At 51.1% G+C, this 20,281-nt stretch overlaps 1 protein-coding gene across 1 annotated transcript; it reads left to right on the top strand.

Annotated features, from left to right (window-relative positions):
• Positions 1 to 126: 126 nt before the first annotated feature.
• Positions 127 to 13,434, top strand: LOC136827849 (uncharacterized). Its single transcript, XM_067085308.1, has 11 exons — positions 127 to 309; positions 2,440 to 2,643; positions 4,189 to 4,590; positions 4,781 to 5,017; positions 5,242 to 5,942; positions 7,444 to 7,684; positions 8,262 to 8,596; positions 9,145 to 9,688; positions 9,976 to 10,774; positions 11,426 to 12,551; positions 12,885 to 13,434. Exons 1-11 carry the CDS (start codon positions 127 to 129, stop codon positions 13,432 to 13,434), a joined length of 5,322 nt encoding a protein of 1,773 aa, XP_066941409.1.
• Positions 13,435 to 20,281: the final 6,847 nt, after the last annotated feature.

The raw sequence follows: 20,281 nt of genomic DNA on the forward strand, positions 1-20,281 counted from the left end.
TTGCTTCAACATCTTTAACCCCTCATTCTCCTGTTGCTTCATCATCTTTGCCTCTCAGCCTCCTGTTGCTTCATCATCCTTCGCCCTTCAGCCTCTTGTTGCTTCAATCCTGTTGTTTCATCCACCATGCCTCAGCCTCCTGTTGCTTCAACATCCTTCACCCCTCAGCCTCCTGTTGCTTCATCATCCTTTGCCCTTCAGCCTCCTGTTGATTCATCATCCTTCACCCCTCAGCCTCCTGTTTCTTCATCATCCTTCTTGCTGCCTCAGCCTCCTGTTGCTTCATCATCCTTCGCCCCTCAGCCTCCTGTTGCTTCATCATCCTTCACCTCTCACCTCCTGTTGCTTCATCATCCTTCACCCCTCAGCCTCCTGTTGCTTCATCATCCTTCATCCCATCAGCCTCCTGTTGCTTCATCATACTTCACCCCTCAGCCTCCTGTTGCTTCATCATCCTTCATTCCTCAGCCTATGCTGCTTCATCATCTTCGCCCCTCAGCCTCCTGTTGCTTCATCATCCTTCACCCATCAGCCTCCTGTTGCTTCAACATCCTTCACCCCTCAGCCTCCTGTTGTTTCATCATCTTTCACCCTCAGCCTCCTGTTGCTTCATCATCCTTTGCCCCTCTGCCTCCTGTTGTTTCATCATCCTTCACCCCTCAGCCTCCTGTTGCACATTATCCTTCGCCCCTCAGTCTCCTGTTGCTTCATCATCCTTCGCCCCTCAGCCTCCTGTTACTTCATCATCGTTTGCCCCTCAGCCTCCTGTTGCTTCAACATCCTTCACGCCTCAGCCTCCTGTTGTTTCATCATCTTTCCCCCCTCAGCCTCCTGTTGTTTCATCATCCTTTCACCCTCAGCCTCCTGTTGCTTCATCATCCTTCACCCCTTCAGCCTCCTGTTGCTTCAACATCCTTCATTCCTCAGCCTCCTGTTGGTTCATCATCTTTCACCCCTCAGCCTCCTGTTGCTTCATCATCCTTCACCCCCTCAGCCTCCTGTTGCTTCAACATCCTTCGTGTCTCATCCTCCTCCTGTTGTTTCATCATCTTTCGCCCCTCAGCCTCCTGTTGCTTCATCATCCTTCACCCCTCAGCCTCCTGTTGTTTCATCATCCTTCACCCCTCAGCCTCCTGTTGCTTCATCATCCTTCACCCCTCAGCCTCCTGTTGTTTCATCATCCTTCACCCCTTCAGCCTCCTGTTGCTTCAACATCCTCCTGTTGCTTCATCATCCTTCATCCCCTCCTCCTGTTGCTTTCATCCTTCCCCCTCAGCCTCCTGTTGCTTCATCATCCCCATCAGCCTCACCATCCTTCACCCCTCAGCCTCCTGTTGCCATCATCCTTCACCCTCAGCCTCCTGTTGCTTTCATCATCCTTCCTCCCACCCCTCCTCCTGTTGCTTCAACATCCTTCACCTCAGCCTCCTGTTGCTTCATCATCTTTCGCCTCCCTCCTGTTTTCATCTCAGCCTCCTGTTGATTCATCATCCTTTGCCCCCTCAGCCTCCTGTTGTTTCATCATCCTTCACCCATCAGCCTCCTGTTGCATACTTCATCATCAGCCTCTTCCCCTCAATCAGCCTCCTGTTGCTTCATCATCCTTCACCCCTCAGCCTCCTGTTGCTTCATCATCCTTCCCCCTCAGCTTCAGCCTCCTGTTGCTTCATTATCCTTCACCCCTCAGCCTCCTGTTGCTTCATCATCTTTCGCCCCTCAGTCAGCCTCCTGTTGCTTCATCATCCTTCACCCCTCAGCCTCCTGTTGTTCATCATCTTTCGCCCCTCAGCCTCCTGTTGCTTCATCATCCTTTGCCCCTCAGCCTCCTGTTGCTTCATCATCCTTCAGCCTCCTGTTGCTTCATCATCTTTCGCCATCAGCCTCCTGTTGCTTCATCATCCTTCATGTTTCTCAGCCTCCTGTTGCTTCAACATCCTTCACCCCCTCAGCCTCCTGTTGCTTCATCATCCTTACTTTCCCCTCAGCCTCCTGTTGCTTCATCATCCTTCACCCCTCAGCCTCCTGTTGCTTCATCATCTTCACCCCTCAGCCTCCTGTTGCTTCATCATCCTTCACCCTCAGCCTCCTGTTGCTTCATCATCCTTCATCCTCAGCCTCCTGTTGCTTTATCATCCTTCACCCCTCAGCCTCCTGTTGCTTCATCATCTTTCGCCCCTCAGCCTCCTGTTGCTTCATCATCCCCTTCAGCCCTCAGCCTTGTTTCAACTTCATCTGCCCTCAGCCTCCTGTTGCTTCATCATCCTTCGCCCCTCAGCCTCCTGTTGCTTCATCATCCTTCACCCCCCTCAGCCTCCTGTTGCTTCATCCCTTCACCCCTCAGCCTCCTGTTGCTTCATCATCTTTCGCCCCTCAGCCTCCTGTTGCTTCATCATCTTCACCCCTCAGCCTCCTGTTGCTTCAACATCTTTCGCCCCTCAGCCTCCTGTTGCTTCATCATCCTTCACCCTTCAGCCTCCTGTTGCTTCATCGTCCTTCGACCCTCAACCTCCTGTTGCTTCATCATCCTTTGCCCCTCAGCGTCCTGTTGCTTCATCATCCTTTGCCCCTTTGCTTCCTGTTGCTTCATCATCTTTAGCCCCTCAGCCTCCTGTTGCTTCATCATCCTTCACCCCTCAGCCTCCTGTTGCTTCATCATCCTTTGCCCCTCAGCCTCCTGTTGCTTCATCATCCTTCACCCCTCAGCCTCCTGTTGCTTCATCATCCTTCGCCCCTCAGCCTCCTGTTGCTTCATCATCTTTTGCCCCTCAGCCTCTTGCTTCCTGTTGCTTCATCATCCTTAACCCCTCAGCCTCCTGTTGCTTCATCATCCTTTGCACCCCTGTTGCTTCATCATCCTGTTGTTGCTTCATCATCCTTCGCCCTCAGCCTCCTGTTGCTTCATCATCCTTCACCCTCAGCCTCCTGTTGCTTCATCATCCTTCTTTCGCCCCTCAGCCTCCTGTTGCTTCATCATCCTTCATCTCCTCAGCCTCCTGTTGCTTCATCATCCTTCACCCCTCAGCCTCCTGTTGCTTCATCATCCTTCACCCCTCAGCCTCCTGTTGCTTCATCATCCTTCACCCCTCAGCCTCCTGTTGCTTCATCATCCTTTCCCCTCAGCCTCCTGTTGCTTCATCATCCTTCATCCTTCTGTTGCTTCAGCCTCCTGTTGCTTCATCATCTTTCCCCTCAACCTCCTGTTGCTTCATCATCTCCCCTTTCCTGTTGCCATCATCAGCCTCCTGTTGCTTCATCATCCTTCACCCCTCAGCCTCCTGTTGCTTTCAACCTTTCCTGTCATCATCCTCCTTCAACATCCTTTCACCCTCAGCCTCCTGTTGCTTCAATCATCCTTCACCCCTCAGCCTCCTGTTGCTTCATCATCCTTCACCCCTCAGCCTCCTGTTGCTTCATTCATCCTTCACCCCATCAGCCTCCTGTTGCTTCATCATCCTTCACCCCTCAGCCTCCTCTTGTTTCATCATCTTTTGCCCCTCAGCCTCCTGTTGCTTCATCATCCTTCACCCCTCAGCCTCCTGTTGCTTCATCATCCTTCGCCCCTCAGCCTCCTGTTGCTTCATCATCCTTCAACCCTCAGCCTCCTGTTGCTTCATCATCCTTCACCCCTCAGCCTCCTGTTGCTTCATCATCATTTGCCCCTCAGCTTCCTGTTGCTTCATCATCTTTCACCTCCTCATCACCCTCCTGTTGCTTCAACATCTTTCACCCCTCAGCCTCCTGTTGCTTCATCATCCTTCACCCTCAGCCTCCTGTTGCTTCATCATCCATCACCCCCAGCCCCCTGTTGCATCCTCCCATGCCTCCTGTTGCTTCATCATCCTTTGCCCTTTGCCTCCTGTTTATTCATCATCCTTCACCCATCAGCCTCCTGTTGCTTCAACATCCTTCACACCTCAGCCTCCTGTTGTTTCATCATCTTTCGCCCTCAGCCTCCTGTTGCTTCAACATTCGTCATCCTTTGCCCTCAGCCTCCTTTTGTTTCATTATCCTTCACCCCTCAGCCTCCTGTTGCTTCATCATCCTTCACCACTCAGCCTCCTGTTGCTTCATCATCCTTCGCCTCCTCAGCCTCCTGTTGTTTCATCATCCTTTGCCCCTCAGCCTCCTGTTGCTTCAACATCCTTCATGCCTCAGCCTCCTGTTGCTTCATCATCTTTCGCCCCTCAGCCTCCTGTTGCTTCATCATCCTTCACCCCTCAGCCTCCTGTTGCTTCAACATCCTTCACGCCTCAGCATCCTGCTGTTTCATCATCTTTTGCCCCTCAGCTTCCTGTTGATTCATCATCCTTTGCTCCTCAGCCTCCTGTTGTTTCATCATCCTTCACCCCTGAGCCTCCTGTTGCTTCATCATCCTTCGTCCGTCAGCCTCCTGTTGCATCATCATCCTTCGCTCTTCAGCCTCCTGTTGCTTCAACATCCTTAACGCCTCAGTCTCCGGTTGCTTCATCATCTTTTGCCCCTCAGCCTCCTATTGCTTCATCATCCTTCGCCCCTCAGCCTCTTGTTGCTTCAACATCCTTCACGCCTCAGCCTCCTGCTGCTTCACCATCTTTCGCCCCTCAGCCTCCTGTTGCTTCATCATCCTTCGCCCCTCAGTCTCCTTTGCTTCATCATCCTTAACCCCTCAGCCTCCTGTTGCTTCATCATCCTTCACCTCAGCCTCCTGTTCCTTCATCATCCTTTGCCCCCTCAGCCTCCTGTTGCTTCATCATCCTTCATCCTCAGCAGACTCCTGTTGCTTCATCATCCTTCACCTCAGCCTCCTGTTGCTTCATCATCTTCAGCTCCTCAGCCTCCTGTTGCTTCTACATCTTTCACCCCTCTGCCTCCTGTTGCTTCATCATCCTTCACCCATCAGCCTCCTGTTGCTTCAACATCCTTCACACCTCAGCCTCCTGTTGTTTCATCATCTTTCGCCCATCAGCTTCCTGTTGCTTCATCATCCTTCACCCCTCTGCCTCCTGTTGTTTCATCATCCTTCACCCCTCAGCCTCCTGTTGCTTCATCATCCTTCACCCCTCAGCCTCCTGTTGCTTCAACATCCTTTGCTGCCCCTCAGACTCCTGTTGCTTCATCATCCTTGCCCCTCAGCCTCCTGTTGCTTCAACATCCTTCACCCCTCAGCTTCCTGTTGCTTCATCATCCTTCACCCTCAATCCTGTTGCTTCAACATCCTTTGCCCCTCAGACTCCTGTTGCTTCATCATCCTTTGCCCCTCAGCCTCCTGTTGCTTCAACATCCTTCACGCCTCAGCCTCCTGTTGTTTCATCATCTTTTTCGCCCCCAGCCTCCTGTGGTTTCATCATCTTTCGCCCATCAGCCTCCTGTTGCTTCATCATATCCCTTCACCCTCAGCCTCCTGTTGCTTCAACATCCTTCATTCCTCAGCCTATGCCTGTTCATCATCTTTCGCCCCTCAGCCTCCTGTTGCTTCATCATCCTTCACCCCTCAGCCTCCTGTTTCTTCAACATCCTTCAAGCCTCAGCCTCTTGCTGTTTCATCATCTTTCACCTCAGCCTCCTGTTGCTTCATCATCCTTCGCCCCTCAGCCTCCTGTTGCTTCAACATCCTTAATGCCTCAGTCTCCTGTTGCTTCATCATCCTTCGCCCCTCAGCCTCCTATTGCTTCATCATCCTTCCCCCCTCAGCCTCTTGTTGCTTCAACATCCTTCACTCCTCAGCCTCCTGCTGCTTCACCATCTTTCGCCCCTCAGCCTCCTGTTGATTCATCATCTTTTGCCCTCAGCCTCCTGTTGCTTCATCATCCTAACACCTCAGCCTCCTGTTGCTTCATCATCCTTCACCAGCCCCTCAGCCTCCTGTTGCTTCATCATCCTTCACCCCTCAGCCTCCTGTTGCTTCATCATCCTTCCCCATCAGCCTCCTGTTGCATCATCATCCTTTTGCCCTTCAGCCTCCTGTTGCTTCTACATCGCGCCTCATTCTCCTGTTGCTTCATCATCTTTTGCCTCTCAGCCTCCTGTTGCTTCATCATCCTTTGCCCTTCAGCCTCTTGTTGCTTCAACATCCACCACGCCTCAGCCTCCTCCTGCTTCACCATTTTCGCCCCTCAGCTCCTGTTGCTTCATCATCCTTTGCCCCTCAGCCTCCTGTTGATTCATCATCCTTCGCCCCTCAGTCTCCCGTTTCTTCATCATCCTTAACCCCTCAGCCTACTGTTGCTTCATCATCCTTCGCCTCTCTCAGCCTCCTGTTGCTTCATCATCCTGTGCCCCTCTGCCTCTGTTGCTTCATCATCCTGTGCCCTCTGCCTCCTGTTGCTTCATCATCCTTCATCCCTCAGCCTCCTATTACTTCATCTTTTGCCTTCACCCTCTTCAGCCTCCTGTTGCTTCAACATCCTTCATGCCTCAGCCTCAGCCTGCTTCATCATCTTTCGCCCCTCTGCCTCCTGTTGCTTCATCATCCTTCACCCATCAGCCTCCTGTTGCTTCAACATCCTTCACACCAGCCTCCTGTTGTTTCATCATCTTTCACCCCATCAGCCTCCTGTTGCTTCATCATCCTTCACCCTCAGCCTCCTTTGTTTCATCATCCTTCACCCCTCAACCTCCTGTTGCTCATCATCCTTTCCCTCAGTCTCCTGTTGCTTCATCATCCTTCGCCCCTCAGCCTCCTGTTACTTCATCATCCTTCACCCCTCAGCCTCCTGTTGCTTCAACATCCTTCACGCCTCAGTCTCCTGTTGTTTCATCATCTTTCCCCCCTCAGCCTCCTGTTGTTTCATCATCTTTCACCCATCAGCCTCCTGTTGCTTCATCATCCTTCACCCTTCAGCCTCCTGCAGCTTCAACATCCTTCATTCCTCAGCCTATGCCGCTTCATCATCTTTCGCCCCTCAGCCTCCTGTTGCTTCATCATCCTTCACCCCTCAGCCTCCTGTTGCTTCAACATCCTTCACGCCTCAGCCTCCTGCTGTTTCATCATCTTTCGCCCCTCAGCCTCCTGTTGCTTCATCATCCTTCACCCCTCAGCCTCCTGTTGTTTCATCATACTTCACCTCTCAGCCTCCTGTTGCTTCATCATCCTTCGCCCCTCAGCCTCCTGTTGTTTCATCATCCTTTCACCCTTCAGCCTCCTGTTGCTTCAACATCCTTAACCCCTCAGCCTCCTGTTGCTTCATCATCCTTCGCCCCTCAGCCTCCTGTTGTTTCATCATCCTTCCCCCTCAGCCTCTTGTTGCTTCAACATCCTTCACGCCTCAGCCTCCTGCTGCTTCACCATCTTTCACCCCTCAGCTTCCTGTTGATTCATCATCCTTTGCCCCTCAGCCTCCTGTTGCTTCATCATCCTTAACCCTCAGCCTCCTGTTGCTTCAACATCATTCTCCCTCAGCCTCCTGTTGCTTCATCATCCTTCACCCTCAGCCTCCTGTTGCTTCATCATCTTTCACCCATCAGCCTCCTGTTGCTTCATCATCCTTCACGCCCTCAGCCTCCTGCTGCTTCATCATCTTTCGCCCATCAGCCTCCTCTTGCTTCATCTTCCTTCATCCCTCAGTCTCCTGTTGCTTCATCATCCTTCACCCCTCAGCCTCCTGTTGCTTCATCATCCTTCACCCTTCAGCCTCATGTTGCTTCATTATCTTTCATTCCTCAGGCTCCTGTTGCTTCACCATCCTTCACCCTCAGCCTCCTGTTGGTTCATCATCATTTACCCCTCAGCCTCCTGTTGCTTCAACATCCTTTGCCCTTCAGCCTCCTGTTACTTCATCAACCTTTTACCCCTCAGCCTCCTGTTGCTTCATCATCCTTCACCCCCTCAGCCTCCTGTTGCTTCATCATCCTCCACCCCTCAGCCTCCTGTTGCTTCATCATCCTTTGCCCCTCAGCCTCCTGTTGTTTCATCATCCTTCACCCCTCAGACTCCTGTTGCTTCATCATCTTCACCTCTCAGCCTACTGTTGCTTCATCATTCTTCGCCTTTCAGCCTCCTGTTGCTTCAACATCCTTAACGCCTCAGTCTCCTGTTGCTTCATTCTCTTTTGCCCCTCAGCCTCCTATTGCTTCATCATCCCTCAGCCTCCTATTGCTTCATTATCCTTCCCCCCTCAGCCTCTTGTTGCTTCAACATCCTTCACCCTCAGCCTCCTGCTGCTTCACCATCTTCGCCCCTCAGCTTCCTGTTGATTCATCATCCTTTGCCCCTTAGCCTCCCCATTGCTTCATCATCCTTAACCCCTCAGGCTCATATTGCTTCATAATCCTTCACCCTTCAGCCTCCTTTTGCTTCTTCATCCTTCGCCCCTCAGCCTCCTGTTGCTTCATCATCCTTCATCCCTCAGCCTCCTGCTGCTTCATCATCTTTCGCCCATCAGCCTCCTGTTGCTTCATCATCCTTCATCCCTCAGCCTCCTGTTGCTTCATCATCCTTCACCCCTCAGCCTGCTGCTGCTTCATCATCCTTCACCCCTCAGCCTCCTGCTGCTTCATTATCTTTCGCCCCTCAGCCTCCTGTTGCTTCACCATCCTTCACCCCTCAGCCTCCTGTTGCTTCATCATCCTTCACCCCTCAGCCTCCTGTTGCTTCAACTCCTTTGCCCCTCAGCCTCACGTTGCTTCATCATCCTTAACCCCTCAGCCTCACGTTGCTTCATCATCCTTCACCCTTCAGCCTCCTGTTGCTTCATCATCCTTCACCCCTCAGCTCCTGTTGCTTCATCATCCTTTGCCCCTCAGCCTCCTGTTGCTTCATCATCCTTCATCCCTCAGCTTCCTATTGCTTCATCATACTTCACCCTCAGCCTCCTGTTACTTCAACATCCTTCATGCCCCTATGCAGCTTCATCATCTTTCGCCCCTTTGCCTCCTGTTGATTCATCATCCTTCACCCATCAGCCTCCTGTTGCTTCAACATCCTTCACACCTTAGCCTCACGTTGTTTCATCATCTTTCGCCCCTCAGCCTCCTGTTGCTTCGTCATCCTTTGCCCCTCAGCCTCCTTTGTTTCATTATCCTTCACCCCTCAGCCTCCTGTTGCTTCATCATCCTTCACCACTCAGCCTCCTGTTGCTTCATCATCCTTCGCCCCTCAGCCTCCTGTTGTTTCATCATCCTTTGCCCCTCAGCCTCCTGCTGCTTCAACATCCTTCATGCCCTCAGCCTATGCCCTTCATCATCTTTCGCCCCTCTGCCTCCTGTTGCTTCATCATCCTTCACCCCTCAGCCTCCTGTTGCTTCAACATCCTTCACCCTCAGCATCCTGCTGTTTCATCATCTTTCGCCCCTCAGCTTCCTGTTGATTCATCATCCTTTGCTCCTCAGCCTCCTGTTGTTTCATCATCCTTCACCCCTCAGCCTCCTGTTGCTTCATCATCCTTCGCCCGTCAGCCTCCTGTTGCATCATCATCCTTCGCTCCTCAGCCTCCTGTTGCTTCAGTCTCCTGTTGCTTCATCATCTTTTGCCCCTCAGCCTCCTATTGCTTCATCATCCTTCACCCCTCAGCCTCTTGTTGCTTCAACATCCTTCACGCCTCAGCGTCCTGCTGCTTCACCATCTTTCGCCCCTCAGCCTCCTGTTGCTTCATCATCCTTCGCCCCTCAGTCTCCCGTTTCTTCATCATCCTTAACCCCTCAGCCTCCTGTTGCTTCATCATTCTTCGCCTCTCAGCCTCCTGTTCCTTCCATCCTTTGCCCTCAGCCTACTGTTTGCATCATCCTTCATCCCCTCAGCTTCCTTTGCTTCATCATCCTTCACCCTCAGCCTCCTGTTGCTTCAACATCCTTCATGCCTTATCTCCTATGCTGATTCATCATCTTTCCCCTCTGCCTCCTGTTGCTTCATCATCCTTCACCCATCAGCTTCCTGTTGCTTCAACATCCTTCACACCTCAGCCTCCTGTTGTTTCATCATCTTTCGCCCCTCAGCCTCCTGTTGCTTCATCATCCTTCGCCCCTCAGCCTCCTGTTGTTTCATCATCCTTCACCCCTCAGCTTCCTGTTGCTTCATCATCTTTCGCCCCTCAGTCTCCTGTTGCTTCAACATCCTTTGCCCCTCAGACTCCTGTTACTTCATCATCCTTTGCCCCTCAGCGTCCTGTTGCTTCATCATCCTTTGCCCCTTTGCTTCCTGTTGCTTCATCATCTTTAGCTCCTCAGCCTCTTGTTCTTTCATCATCTTTAGCCCATCAACCTCCTGTTGCTTCATCATACTTCACCCCTCAGCCTCCTGTTGCTTCAACATCCTTCATGCCTCAGCCTATGCCGCTTCATCATCTTTCGACCCTCAGCCTCCTGTTGCTTCATCATCCTTCACCCCTCAGCCTCCTGTTTCTTCAACATCCTTCAAGCCTCAGCCTCTTGCTGTTTCATCATCTTTCACCCCTCAGCCTCCTGTTGCTTCATCATCCTTCCCCTCAGCCTCCTGTTGCTTCAACATCCTTAACGCCTCAGTCTCCTGTTGCTTCATCATCTTTCGCCCCTCAGCCTCCTATTGCTTCATCATCCTTCCCCCTCAGCCTCTTGTTGCTTCAACATCCTTCACGCCTCAGCCTCCTGCTGCTTCACCATCTTTCGCCCTCAGCTCCTGTTGATTCATCATCCTTTGCCCCTCAGCCTCCTGTTGCTTCATCATCCTTAACACCTCAGCCTCAGTCTCCTGTTGCTTCATCATCCTTTGCCCCTCAGCCTCCTGTTGCTTTATCATCCTTCACCCCTCAGCCTCTTGTTGCTTCAACATCCTTCACACCTCAGCGTCCTGCTGCTTCACCATCTTTCGCCCTCTCAGCCTCCTGTTGCTTCATCATCCTTCATCCCTCAGTCTCCCTGTTGCTTCATCATCCTTAACCCCTCAGCCTCCTGTTGCTTCAACATCCTTCGCCTCTCAGCCTCCTGTTCCTTCATCATCCTTTGCCCCTCAGCCTCCTGTTGCTTCATCATCCTTCATCCCTCAGCTTCCTATTGCTTCATCATACTTCACCCCTCAGCCTCCTGTTGCTTCAACATCCTTCAGCCTCTCCTATGTTGCTTCATCATACTTCACCCCTCAGCCTCCTGTTGCTTCAACATCCTTCACCCATCAGCTTCCTGTTGCTTCAACATCCTTCACACCTCAGCCTCCTGTTGTTTCATCATCTTTCGCCCCTCAGCCTCCTGTTGCTTCATCATCCTTTGCCCCTCAGCCTCCTGTTGTTTCATCATCCTTCACCCCTCAGCTTCCTGTTGCTTCATCATCTTTCGCCCCTCAATCTCCTGTTGCTTCAATATCCTTTGCCCCTCAGACTCCTGTTACTTCATCATCCTTTGCCCCTCAGCCTCCTGTTGCTTCAACATCCTTCACGCCTCAGCCTCCTGTTGTTTCATCATCTTTCGCCCCCAGCCTCCTGTGGTTTCATCATCTTTCGCACATCAGCCTCCTGTTGTTTCATCATACTTCACCCCTCAGCCTCCTGCTGCTTCAACATCCTTCATTCCTCAGCCTATGCTGCTTCATCATCTTTCGCCCCTCAGCCTCCTGTTGCTTCATCATCCTTCACCCCTCAGCCTCCTGTTTCTTCAACATCCTTCAAGCCTCAGCCTCTTGCTGTTTCATCATCTTTCACCCCTCAGCCTCCTGTTGCTTCATCATCCTTCGCCCCTCAGCCTCCTGTTGCTTCAACATCCTTAACGCCTCAGTCTCCTGTTGCTTCATCATCCTTCGCCCCTCAGCCTCCTATTGCTTCATCATCCTTCCCCCCTCAGCCTCTTGTTGCTTCAACATCCTTCACGCCTCAGCCTCCTGCTGCTTCACCATCTTTCGCCCCTCAGCTTCCTGTTGATTCATCATCCTTTGCCCCTCAGCCTCCTGTTGCTTCATCATCCTTAACACCTCAGCCTCCTGTTGCTTCATCATCCTTCGCCCCTCAGCCTCCTGTTGCTTCATCATCCTTCACCCCTCAGCCTCCTGTTGCTTCATCATCCTTCGCCCGTGAGCCTCCTGTTGCATCATCATCCTTTGCCCTTCAGCCTCCTGTTGCTTCTACATACTTAACGCCTCATTCTCCTGTTGCTTCATCATCTTTTGCCTCTCAGCCTCCTATTGCTTCATCATCCTTCGCCCTTCAGCCTCTTGTTGCTTCAACATCCACCACGCCTCAGCCTCCTCCTGCTTCACCATTTTTCGCCCCTCAGCCTCCTGTTGCTTCATCATCCTTTGCCCTTCAGCCTCCTGTTGATTCATCATCCTTCGCCCCTCAGTCTCCCGTTTCTTCATCATCCTTAACCCCTCAGCCTACTGTTGCTTCATCATCCTTCGCCTCTCAGCCTCCTGTTGCTTCATCATCCTGTGCCCCTCTGCCTCCTGTTGCTTCATCATCCTGTGCCCCTCTGCCTCCTGTTGCTTCATCATCCTTCATCCCTCAGCCTCCTATTACTTCATCTTACTTCACCCCTCAGCCTCCTGTTGCTTCAACATCCTTCATGCCTCAGCCTATGCTGCTTCATCATCTTTCGCCCCTCTGCCTCCTGTTGCTTCATCATCCTTCACCCATCAGCCTCCTGTTGCTTCAACATCCTTCACACCTTAGCCTCCTGTTGTTTCATCATCTTTCGCCCATCAGCCTCCTGTTGCTTCATCATCCTTCACCCCTCAGCCTCCTTTTGTTTCATCATCCTTCACCCCTCAGCCTCCTGTTGCTCATTATCCTTCGCCCCTCAGTCTCCTGTTGCTTCATCATCCTTCGCCCCTCAGCCTCCTGTTACTTCATCATCCTTCAACCCTCAGCCTCCTGTTGCTTCAACATCCTTCACGCCTCAGTCTCCTGTTGTTTCATCATCTTTCCCCTCTCAGCCTCCTGTTGTTTCACCATCTTTCACCCATCAGCCTTCTGTTGCTTCATCATCCTTCACCCTTCAGCCTCCTGCAGCTTCAACATCCTTCATTCCTCAGCCTATGCCGCTTCATCATCTTTCGCCCCTCAGCCTCCTGTTGCTTCATCATCCTTCACCCCTCAGCCTCCTGCTGCTTCAACATCCTTCACGCCTCAGCCTCCTGCTGTTTCATCATCTTTCGCCCCTCTGCCTCCTGTTGCTTCATCATCCTTCACCCCTCAGCCTCCTGTTGTTTCATCATACTTCACCTCTCAGCCTCCTGTTGCTTCCTCATCCTTCGCCCCTCAGCCTCCTGTTGTTTCATCATCCTTCGCCCTTCAGCCTCCTGTTGCTTCAACATCCTTAACGCCTCAGTCTCCTGTTGCTTCATCATCTTTCGCCCCTCAGCCTCCTATTGCTTCATCATCCTTCCCCCCTCAGCCTCTTGTTGCTTCAACATCCTTCACGCCTCAGCCTCCTGCTGCTTCACCATCTTTCGCCCCTCAGCTTCCTGTTGATTCATCATCCTTTGCCCCTCAGCCTCCCGTTGCTTCATCATCCTTAACCCCTCAGCCTCCTGTTGCTTCATCATCATTCTCCCCTTAGCCTCCTGTTGCTTCATCATCCTTCACCCCTCAGCCTCCTGTTGCTTCATCATCTTTCGCCCATCAGCCTCCTGTTGCTTCATCATCCTTCATCCCTCAGCCTCCTGCTGCTTCATCAACTTTCGCCCATTGTGATGGGTCGTTTTACCACCACCACATACACTTGTATACTTATCCAATATTAGTATTCACTAACCAGAATACGAAATTCACAGTAAAGTGAAATCGTATCACAAGACTATCAACCAATGTGTGCAAAACCAATTTGGGGGTGAAAATAAACACTAAGAAAAATAACTTAATTTTAATACATGAAGATATAGACAGAAATGACGCCTGAACCACTAGATACAATGATTATAATGAAAAACAATTACACTTAATATATATAAAAACACTTAACCAATTAATAGAAAAACAACACATTCAAACGCAATATGGAGGGGGCCCAGAAAGGAGGAGAAGTTCAAAAAGAATGAATAACCTAACCAAAATACAACACTAAAGTATTCAGAGGTGGTCCTTGTAACAAAGCCAACAGTGATCTGGTTAAACCTAGGATCTCCACGTCTGGAGATTGAGACAGGTGACGTCAAATTATGGGCCCAACTTCACGGCGTTGGCCTATACCTCCACCAATTCACAGGCCGTGATCCAAACTGAGGCGTCTTGCTCAGCATGCAAACTAATAACAGTCCAAATACCGTACCGTTGGACAGAGAGTCCCCTTGGCTATGGTAACTGAACCAAGGGCGTAGCAGGATAATAAATGAATAAATCCTCAAGCTGCTGAAGGTAGTGGATCCAAAAATAATCTAAGTTCAGGATGCCAAAACGTAGCAGTCAACAGCAGCGGCCAAAATCAAGTAGAAACGCCCAGGTCAAGGTTCAGAACACAATTGTCCACCACTTCATTCGGGACGTTGACAACCCCTCGGCCTCCTGGGGCGGAGGGGTGGGGAGCTGGGGAGAAGTACCGTACACCCTCAAAACATGAAAGACAAAACGGTCGTTTAGTGAAAAACGTAAACACAAGAACCAAGTTAGAGAGGAAAACTAGCTAATACATTGTGACAATAATTTAACATTTAAAATTAAAGCTAAGACAAATCAACTAATTAAATAATGACAACAAGATGACACCTCCTCTCCCAAAAGATTTAAAAAAAAAAAAAAAAAAAAAATTAAAGTAAATAATATTTCAAATTCAAATTTAAAAGTAAAATATAAAATAATCACTTATAACAAAAATAGTCAAACAACAGAAATAATGATTTCATAAAATCTGTTGAAAAAAAAAAAACAACAATTATATAATTAGAGCATGATACCAAAAACAAAATGAGGACATCTGGCAAAAGAACAAGGATGCAGCTCACAAGAAAGGCACTAACATAATAACAAGATTAACAAAATATCAAAAGTAACCTAATATCATACAATACAAATTCAAAATATTACACAATACAGAAAACCAACACAAACCAATAGCTCCAAGGCTCTCACATAGGTACATAATCAAGAGCTACATTGCTCCACTCCAGATTCCACATATTTGTTCATAGGCCATAACTATTTTTACACATAACGGTTTCTCACTTCATATTTTAAAAAATCACATCGCCCATTGCAAAAATGTTCAGCGAACAAGAGTCATTTACATCACCGTGTCAACACACTAAATCACTATAAAAGTGTCCTACCATAATTACACACACCTATAATGGACGACACAGAAAACCAGCACAGTTTTTCCCTCTTGACCTGAACACGCAAAACTTTAATGAAGCGTAGTTATGCCTGAAAACACAGAATACCCGGATTAGTAGCTATCATTTCATTAAGTAAACTCTCTGATTAACACCTCAACTGCATAATCAATCACCTAACAGTGTCTTACCATGTCTCAACGACCATCAACAACCGCCTATGCTACTCATCAGTAGCATAAAACTATAATAATATTAATATCTGCAAAAGCTGTTCCAGAAATAACACACCACCAACCTATCTTAAAATTACCCTTGCCACAAAATTTAAACGAGTACCATCTTTTACCTTCACCTATAAACTTAATATTAAACATAACTAATTTTACAGTCCCAGACATTTATGGAATTCCTGTAAAGAAAAAATTCAGATTAATACATATTCATTATCCTTTGATACACTCATCTACTTCTAAGAATACAAACCTAACTACCTACTTCAACAGCACACACACGCACTTAGAACGATACAGATACTACCTTAATATCTGCAGAACCCCTTGCCAGAATCCCTACCCAACGCTGCGAGAGAGAGCATCAGCCACTACATTATCTCTACCGTATATGAGAAAAACTGCAAGTTCCATTCTTGCAACATGATACTCCACCGCATCAGACGTTGATTTTTATTTTTGTATCTGTTGATGAAGGTCAATGGATTATGATCTGTCATATATCTTTATTGAGTTCCTGTGGAAGATAGATAAACAGAAAAATGATTAATGGCCAAGATTAATGCGAGTGTTTCCTTCTCGACCGTCGAATATTTGCGTTGAGCGGAGGTTAATTTCTTCGAAAGAACGCTACCGGGTGAGAAACGCCTTGCTCGTCGTTCTGTAATAAGACCGCTCCGACACCGACGTCACTTGCGTCGGTGGCAAGCGAAAATGGGGAGGTCGAAATCCGGAGCCTAAGAATGGGGAAACTGAGTAGTATCCCTTCAAACTTTCAAGCATTCTGATGAATTCCTGCGTCCAAATGAACGCGACCTTCTTTTCAATAGGTTAGTAAGTGGAACAGCGATGTCAGAGAAATTCTTTACAAAACCGTCGATAATACCCTAGCAAACCTAAGAACTTCCGGACATCCCTTCGGCACAGGAACAGAAATCTTTTCAATAGCCTCCACATTTGCTTGTTTAGGTAACTTTATCTCCAACTACATGACCCAAATAAACAACCTTCGCTTTTGCAAATTCCACTTTTCTTTAAATTAACCACCAAACCAGCTTTCTTCAATACCTCAAACAATGCCTTAATACGCTTCAAATGTGTGTCCCAGTCGATCACTATAATAACAATGTCATCAATATAAACCACACAACCTTCTAAACCATACACCAGCGTGTTCATTAACCTTTGAAAAGTGGCGGCGGCATTTTTCATACCAAACGGCATAACTACGACATTGAAACAACCTGTAAGGTGTCAAAGAAACGAGCAGGTAAAGGTTACTGCTGGTTTATTACAGATCCAGGCGGCTTATATTGCGGCCGACTGACGCCGAACCGTGAGAGACAATGGAATTGACTGTGACCTGGTCGAAAACAATAAACAATAATATACAGTGAACGAGTACAATTACAATACGAAACATGCAGAGACACAATATAGATACAGTCTTGATGCCTGTGAATGAAGAAACATGTGATACACAATGTGTGACATTCGTATAAATACCATAAAGTAAAAATGATAAAAATGCGTGACCTGGCACGTTTTAGGCGTGACTAATTTAGCTTGAAGAAAACGGAAGTCACCAAAGAAAACAAGCTCAGCGGAGACTTAATTAATGGCGCCGCCAAACACTATCCTGGCGCCGGGTGGTGACTTTACAAATACTCCCCAAGGCGAGGACGCGTCTGATTAATCCCTGTACCTGGTGGGACGCTGAAAGTGCCGCGGCTCCTTGAGGATAACTGAGGGCCTCCCGCCTGTGAGGCTGCTGTTTGGCGGTCCCTTCCTGGGGCGGCCGCGCCTGCGGTGGTGAGGGCGTGCTGGAGTGCGTTTGGGCGGAAGGGGTGCTGCGGCGCTGCCGGGACTCTCCGACAGGAAGGCGGGCTTTAGCCGGTCTATGGAAACCAGTCGTTCCTGCCTGGGAGTGCCAGCTGGAACGCCTTGCTGTTCCGTTCCAGCACGCGGAAGGGTCCCCTGTAGGGCTTAGTTGAGTGGTGGACGGACGGCGTCGACTCTGACGAAGACGTGGGTGGCGGATGACAGCTGTGGCGGCATGAAGGTGGTTGCTCTGTCGATGTATGAGCGCCTGCAAGCGAACTTGCCGCCCGTCGCGGAGCCTCTGCAGAGATGGGGAGTGGCGATCATCCGTCCGCGAGCTCTCCCGGCACCACGAGGGGTTCCCCATAGGTTTGTTCAGCTGCGGATGGGGTGCCGTCGGCTCTGGGGCGGTCCTCAACCCGAGGAGGACCCACGGCAGCTGATGTTTCCAGTCCTCGGCGGTGCAGCGGGCCATGAGGATGATTTGGAGACCTGTGGAACCGTTCACCAGGCCGTTGGCCGCTGGGTTGTATGCTGTGGTGGTGTGGTGCGTGGTTCCCAGCAGTTGAGCCAGGGCAGACCACAGCTCGGAGAGGAAGGCGGGGCCCCTGTCGGTTGTGATGTGGTCGGGGACGCCGGCCCAGCTAACCCAGCTGGAGAGCAGGGCCTCGGCGCACGCCGCTGGCGGTGGCTTCTTGCATGGGCGTGGCTTCGGCCACCTCGTTGAACGGTCTACCACCGTGAGGAGGTATCTGGATCCGCCTGATGGGGAAGGGGCCCGACGACGTCGATGTGGATGTGGCCAAGCGGCGCCTGGTTGTGGGAACTCGCCTACCCCCGACTGCGTGTGACGACCCACTTTACTGGTCTGGCACTGCAGGCACTGTTTTGCCCAGGCTGTGGCGTCCTTTTGCACCCCGTGCCAGACGAACTTTTTGAAAGCAGTTTGGCCGTGGTCCTGCGGAGGGTGTGAGAGGCCGTGGATGATGTCAAATACCTGGCGGCGGCGTGAGGCTGGAACCAAGGGCGGGGCTGGCCTGTGCTGATGTCACAGAGCAGGCTGGGACCTCCGGGGCGAGGGTCACGTCCCGCCACTTGAGGGATGTGATGGCGGTGCGGTATGCTGGGGTTTCTGGGTCAGCGGCCTGTTCTCTGGCAAGGTCCTGGTAGTCTACACCAAGCTGCACTGCGTTCAACTCGACTCTGGAGAGGGCGTCTGCTACGGGATTTTTCTTGCGGGGAGGTACCTGACGGAACAGGTAAATTCGGCTATGGCTGAGAGGTGGCGCTGCTGTCTGGAAGACCATGCGTCCCCTTGCTTCGTGAAAGCGTGAACCAGTGGCTGGTGGTCTGTGAAGATTGTGAAGGGCGTCCCTCCAGGAGGAACTTGAAGTGCCGAACTGCGCTGGTACATCGCGCAGAGTTCCCTGTCGAAGGTGCTGTATCGGGACTCTGCGGGATTGAACTTCTTGCTGAAGAAGGCGATGGGCTGGGGCGCGTTGATAATTTGCTCCAGAACAGCACCGCAGGCAACGTTACTGGCGTCTGTCGTCAGCTGGAGGGGAGCCTTGGGATCCTGGTGTGCCAAGGCGGTTGCCTTGGTGAGGGGCCTTCGTCAGGGAAAAGGCCTGCTGCTGGCTGGGTCCCAAGACAGGGACTGGTTGACCTCTTAGGACTTCCGTCAGGGGGGCCGTGGTGTGCGCGATCCCGGGATGAACCGCCTGTAGAAGTTGACCATCCCAAGGAACTCCTGGACGGCCTTGATGGAGGTGGGTGTCGGGAACTTTGCTACGGCTGCCACCTTCGATGTAAGAGGGCGGACGCCTGTCGGAGATACCTCGTGACCCAGGAACTCTGCTTTCTGGACGCCAATGTACACTTGTCAAAACGGACGACGAGGCCGTTTTCTTGAGGCGCTGGAGGACTGCTTTGATGTGCCTCTGGTGTTAGCTGTGAGACCTGGAAAATATGAGAATGTCGTCGGCGTAGCAGACGCAGAATTTTAGGTCCCCAGGATGCTGTCCATGAGCCGCTGGAAGGTGGCCCCGGCGTTCCTCAGCCCGAAGGTGGAGAAGGCGAACACATAGGACCCGAAGGGCGTGATGATGGCTGTCTTTGGTATGTCTCTGGGCGCAACAGGTACCTGAAAATAAGATTTAAGAAGGTCCAATTTAGTGAATATTTTGGCCCCGTGAAAGGAGGCCGTGAGGTCTTGCATATTGGGCAGAGGGTAGTGGTCGGGCTCCGTTGCAATGTTGAGCCGTCTGTAGTCGCCGCAGGGTCTCCAGGAGCCGTCCGGTTTCTGCACCATGTGGGGGGAGGCCCATGGACTGGAGGCTTTCCTGCAGATGCCCATCTGTTCCATCTCCGCGAATGCTTTTTTTTCGCCTCCTGCAGGCGCTGAGGGGAAGCCTGGGAACTTCGCATGTCGTCGGGGCCCTTTAGTCACTATATGGTGGTATATGCCGTGCTTGGCTGGGGCCCCGGGGACTTGGCGAAGCTCGGGCTTAAACACCTCGGGAACTCCGACAGAAGGTGTGCATACTACTGGTGGGGGCGACGGCGCTGATGGTGGGTCTGGGTCCCGCCGTTAACGGAGAGATCGGCAGGAGTCGGATCGAGGAGGCGCTTTGCGCCCCGTCGACTAGCAGGCCGAAGTGCGCCAGAAAATCGGCCCCCAGGAGTGGGGTTCCTACGTCCGCGACGATGAAGTCCCAGGAGTAACTTCTGGCCAAGGATGGAGATCGACAGGAGCCTGGTGCCGTGGAGAGGATGGGGTTCCGTTGGCGGCCGTCAGGAAGCGGCCGGGTCTGGTGTCTGGTTGCGGTCCTCTGGATGCTGGGAAGACCGACTTGAAGGCTCCTGTGTCGACCAGCATCATCCTGCCGGAGACGGTGTCGCGGGGCGTAAAAAACCTACTGTTTTTTGAGGCCCTGGGTTCTTCGGCTGCCATGGCGGCCTGTCCTGCTGGCCGCCCGCCACCCGTTTTTTGAGCGGTTGAACGAGCAGGGCGGCAGGCAGTTTCGGCGTCCTTTCCGAACCACTTGTGATAGCGACAAAGCCGGGGACCACCGGCTGCTGTGGT

The sequence above is a fragment of the Macrobrachium rosenbergii genome, chromosome 42 (assembly GCF_040412425.1).
Source record: "Macrobrachium rosenbergii isolate ZJJX-2024 chromosome 42, ASM4041242v1, whole genome shotgun sequence".
Taxonomy (NCBI): Eukaryota; Metazoa; Arthropoda; class Malacostraca; order Decapoda; family Palaemonidae; genus Macrobrachium; species Macrobrachium rosenbergii.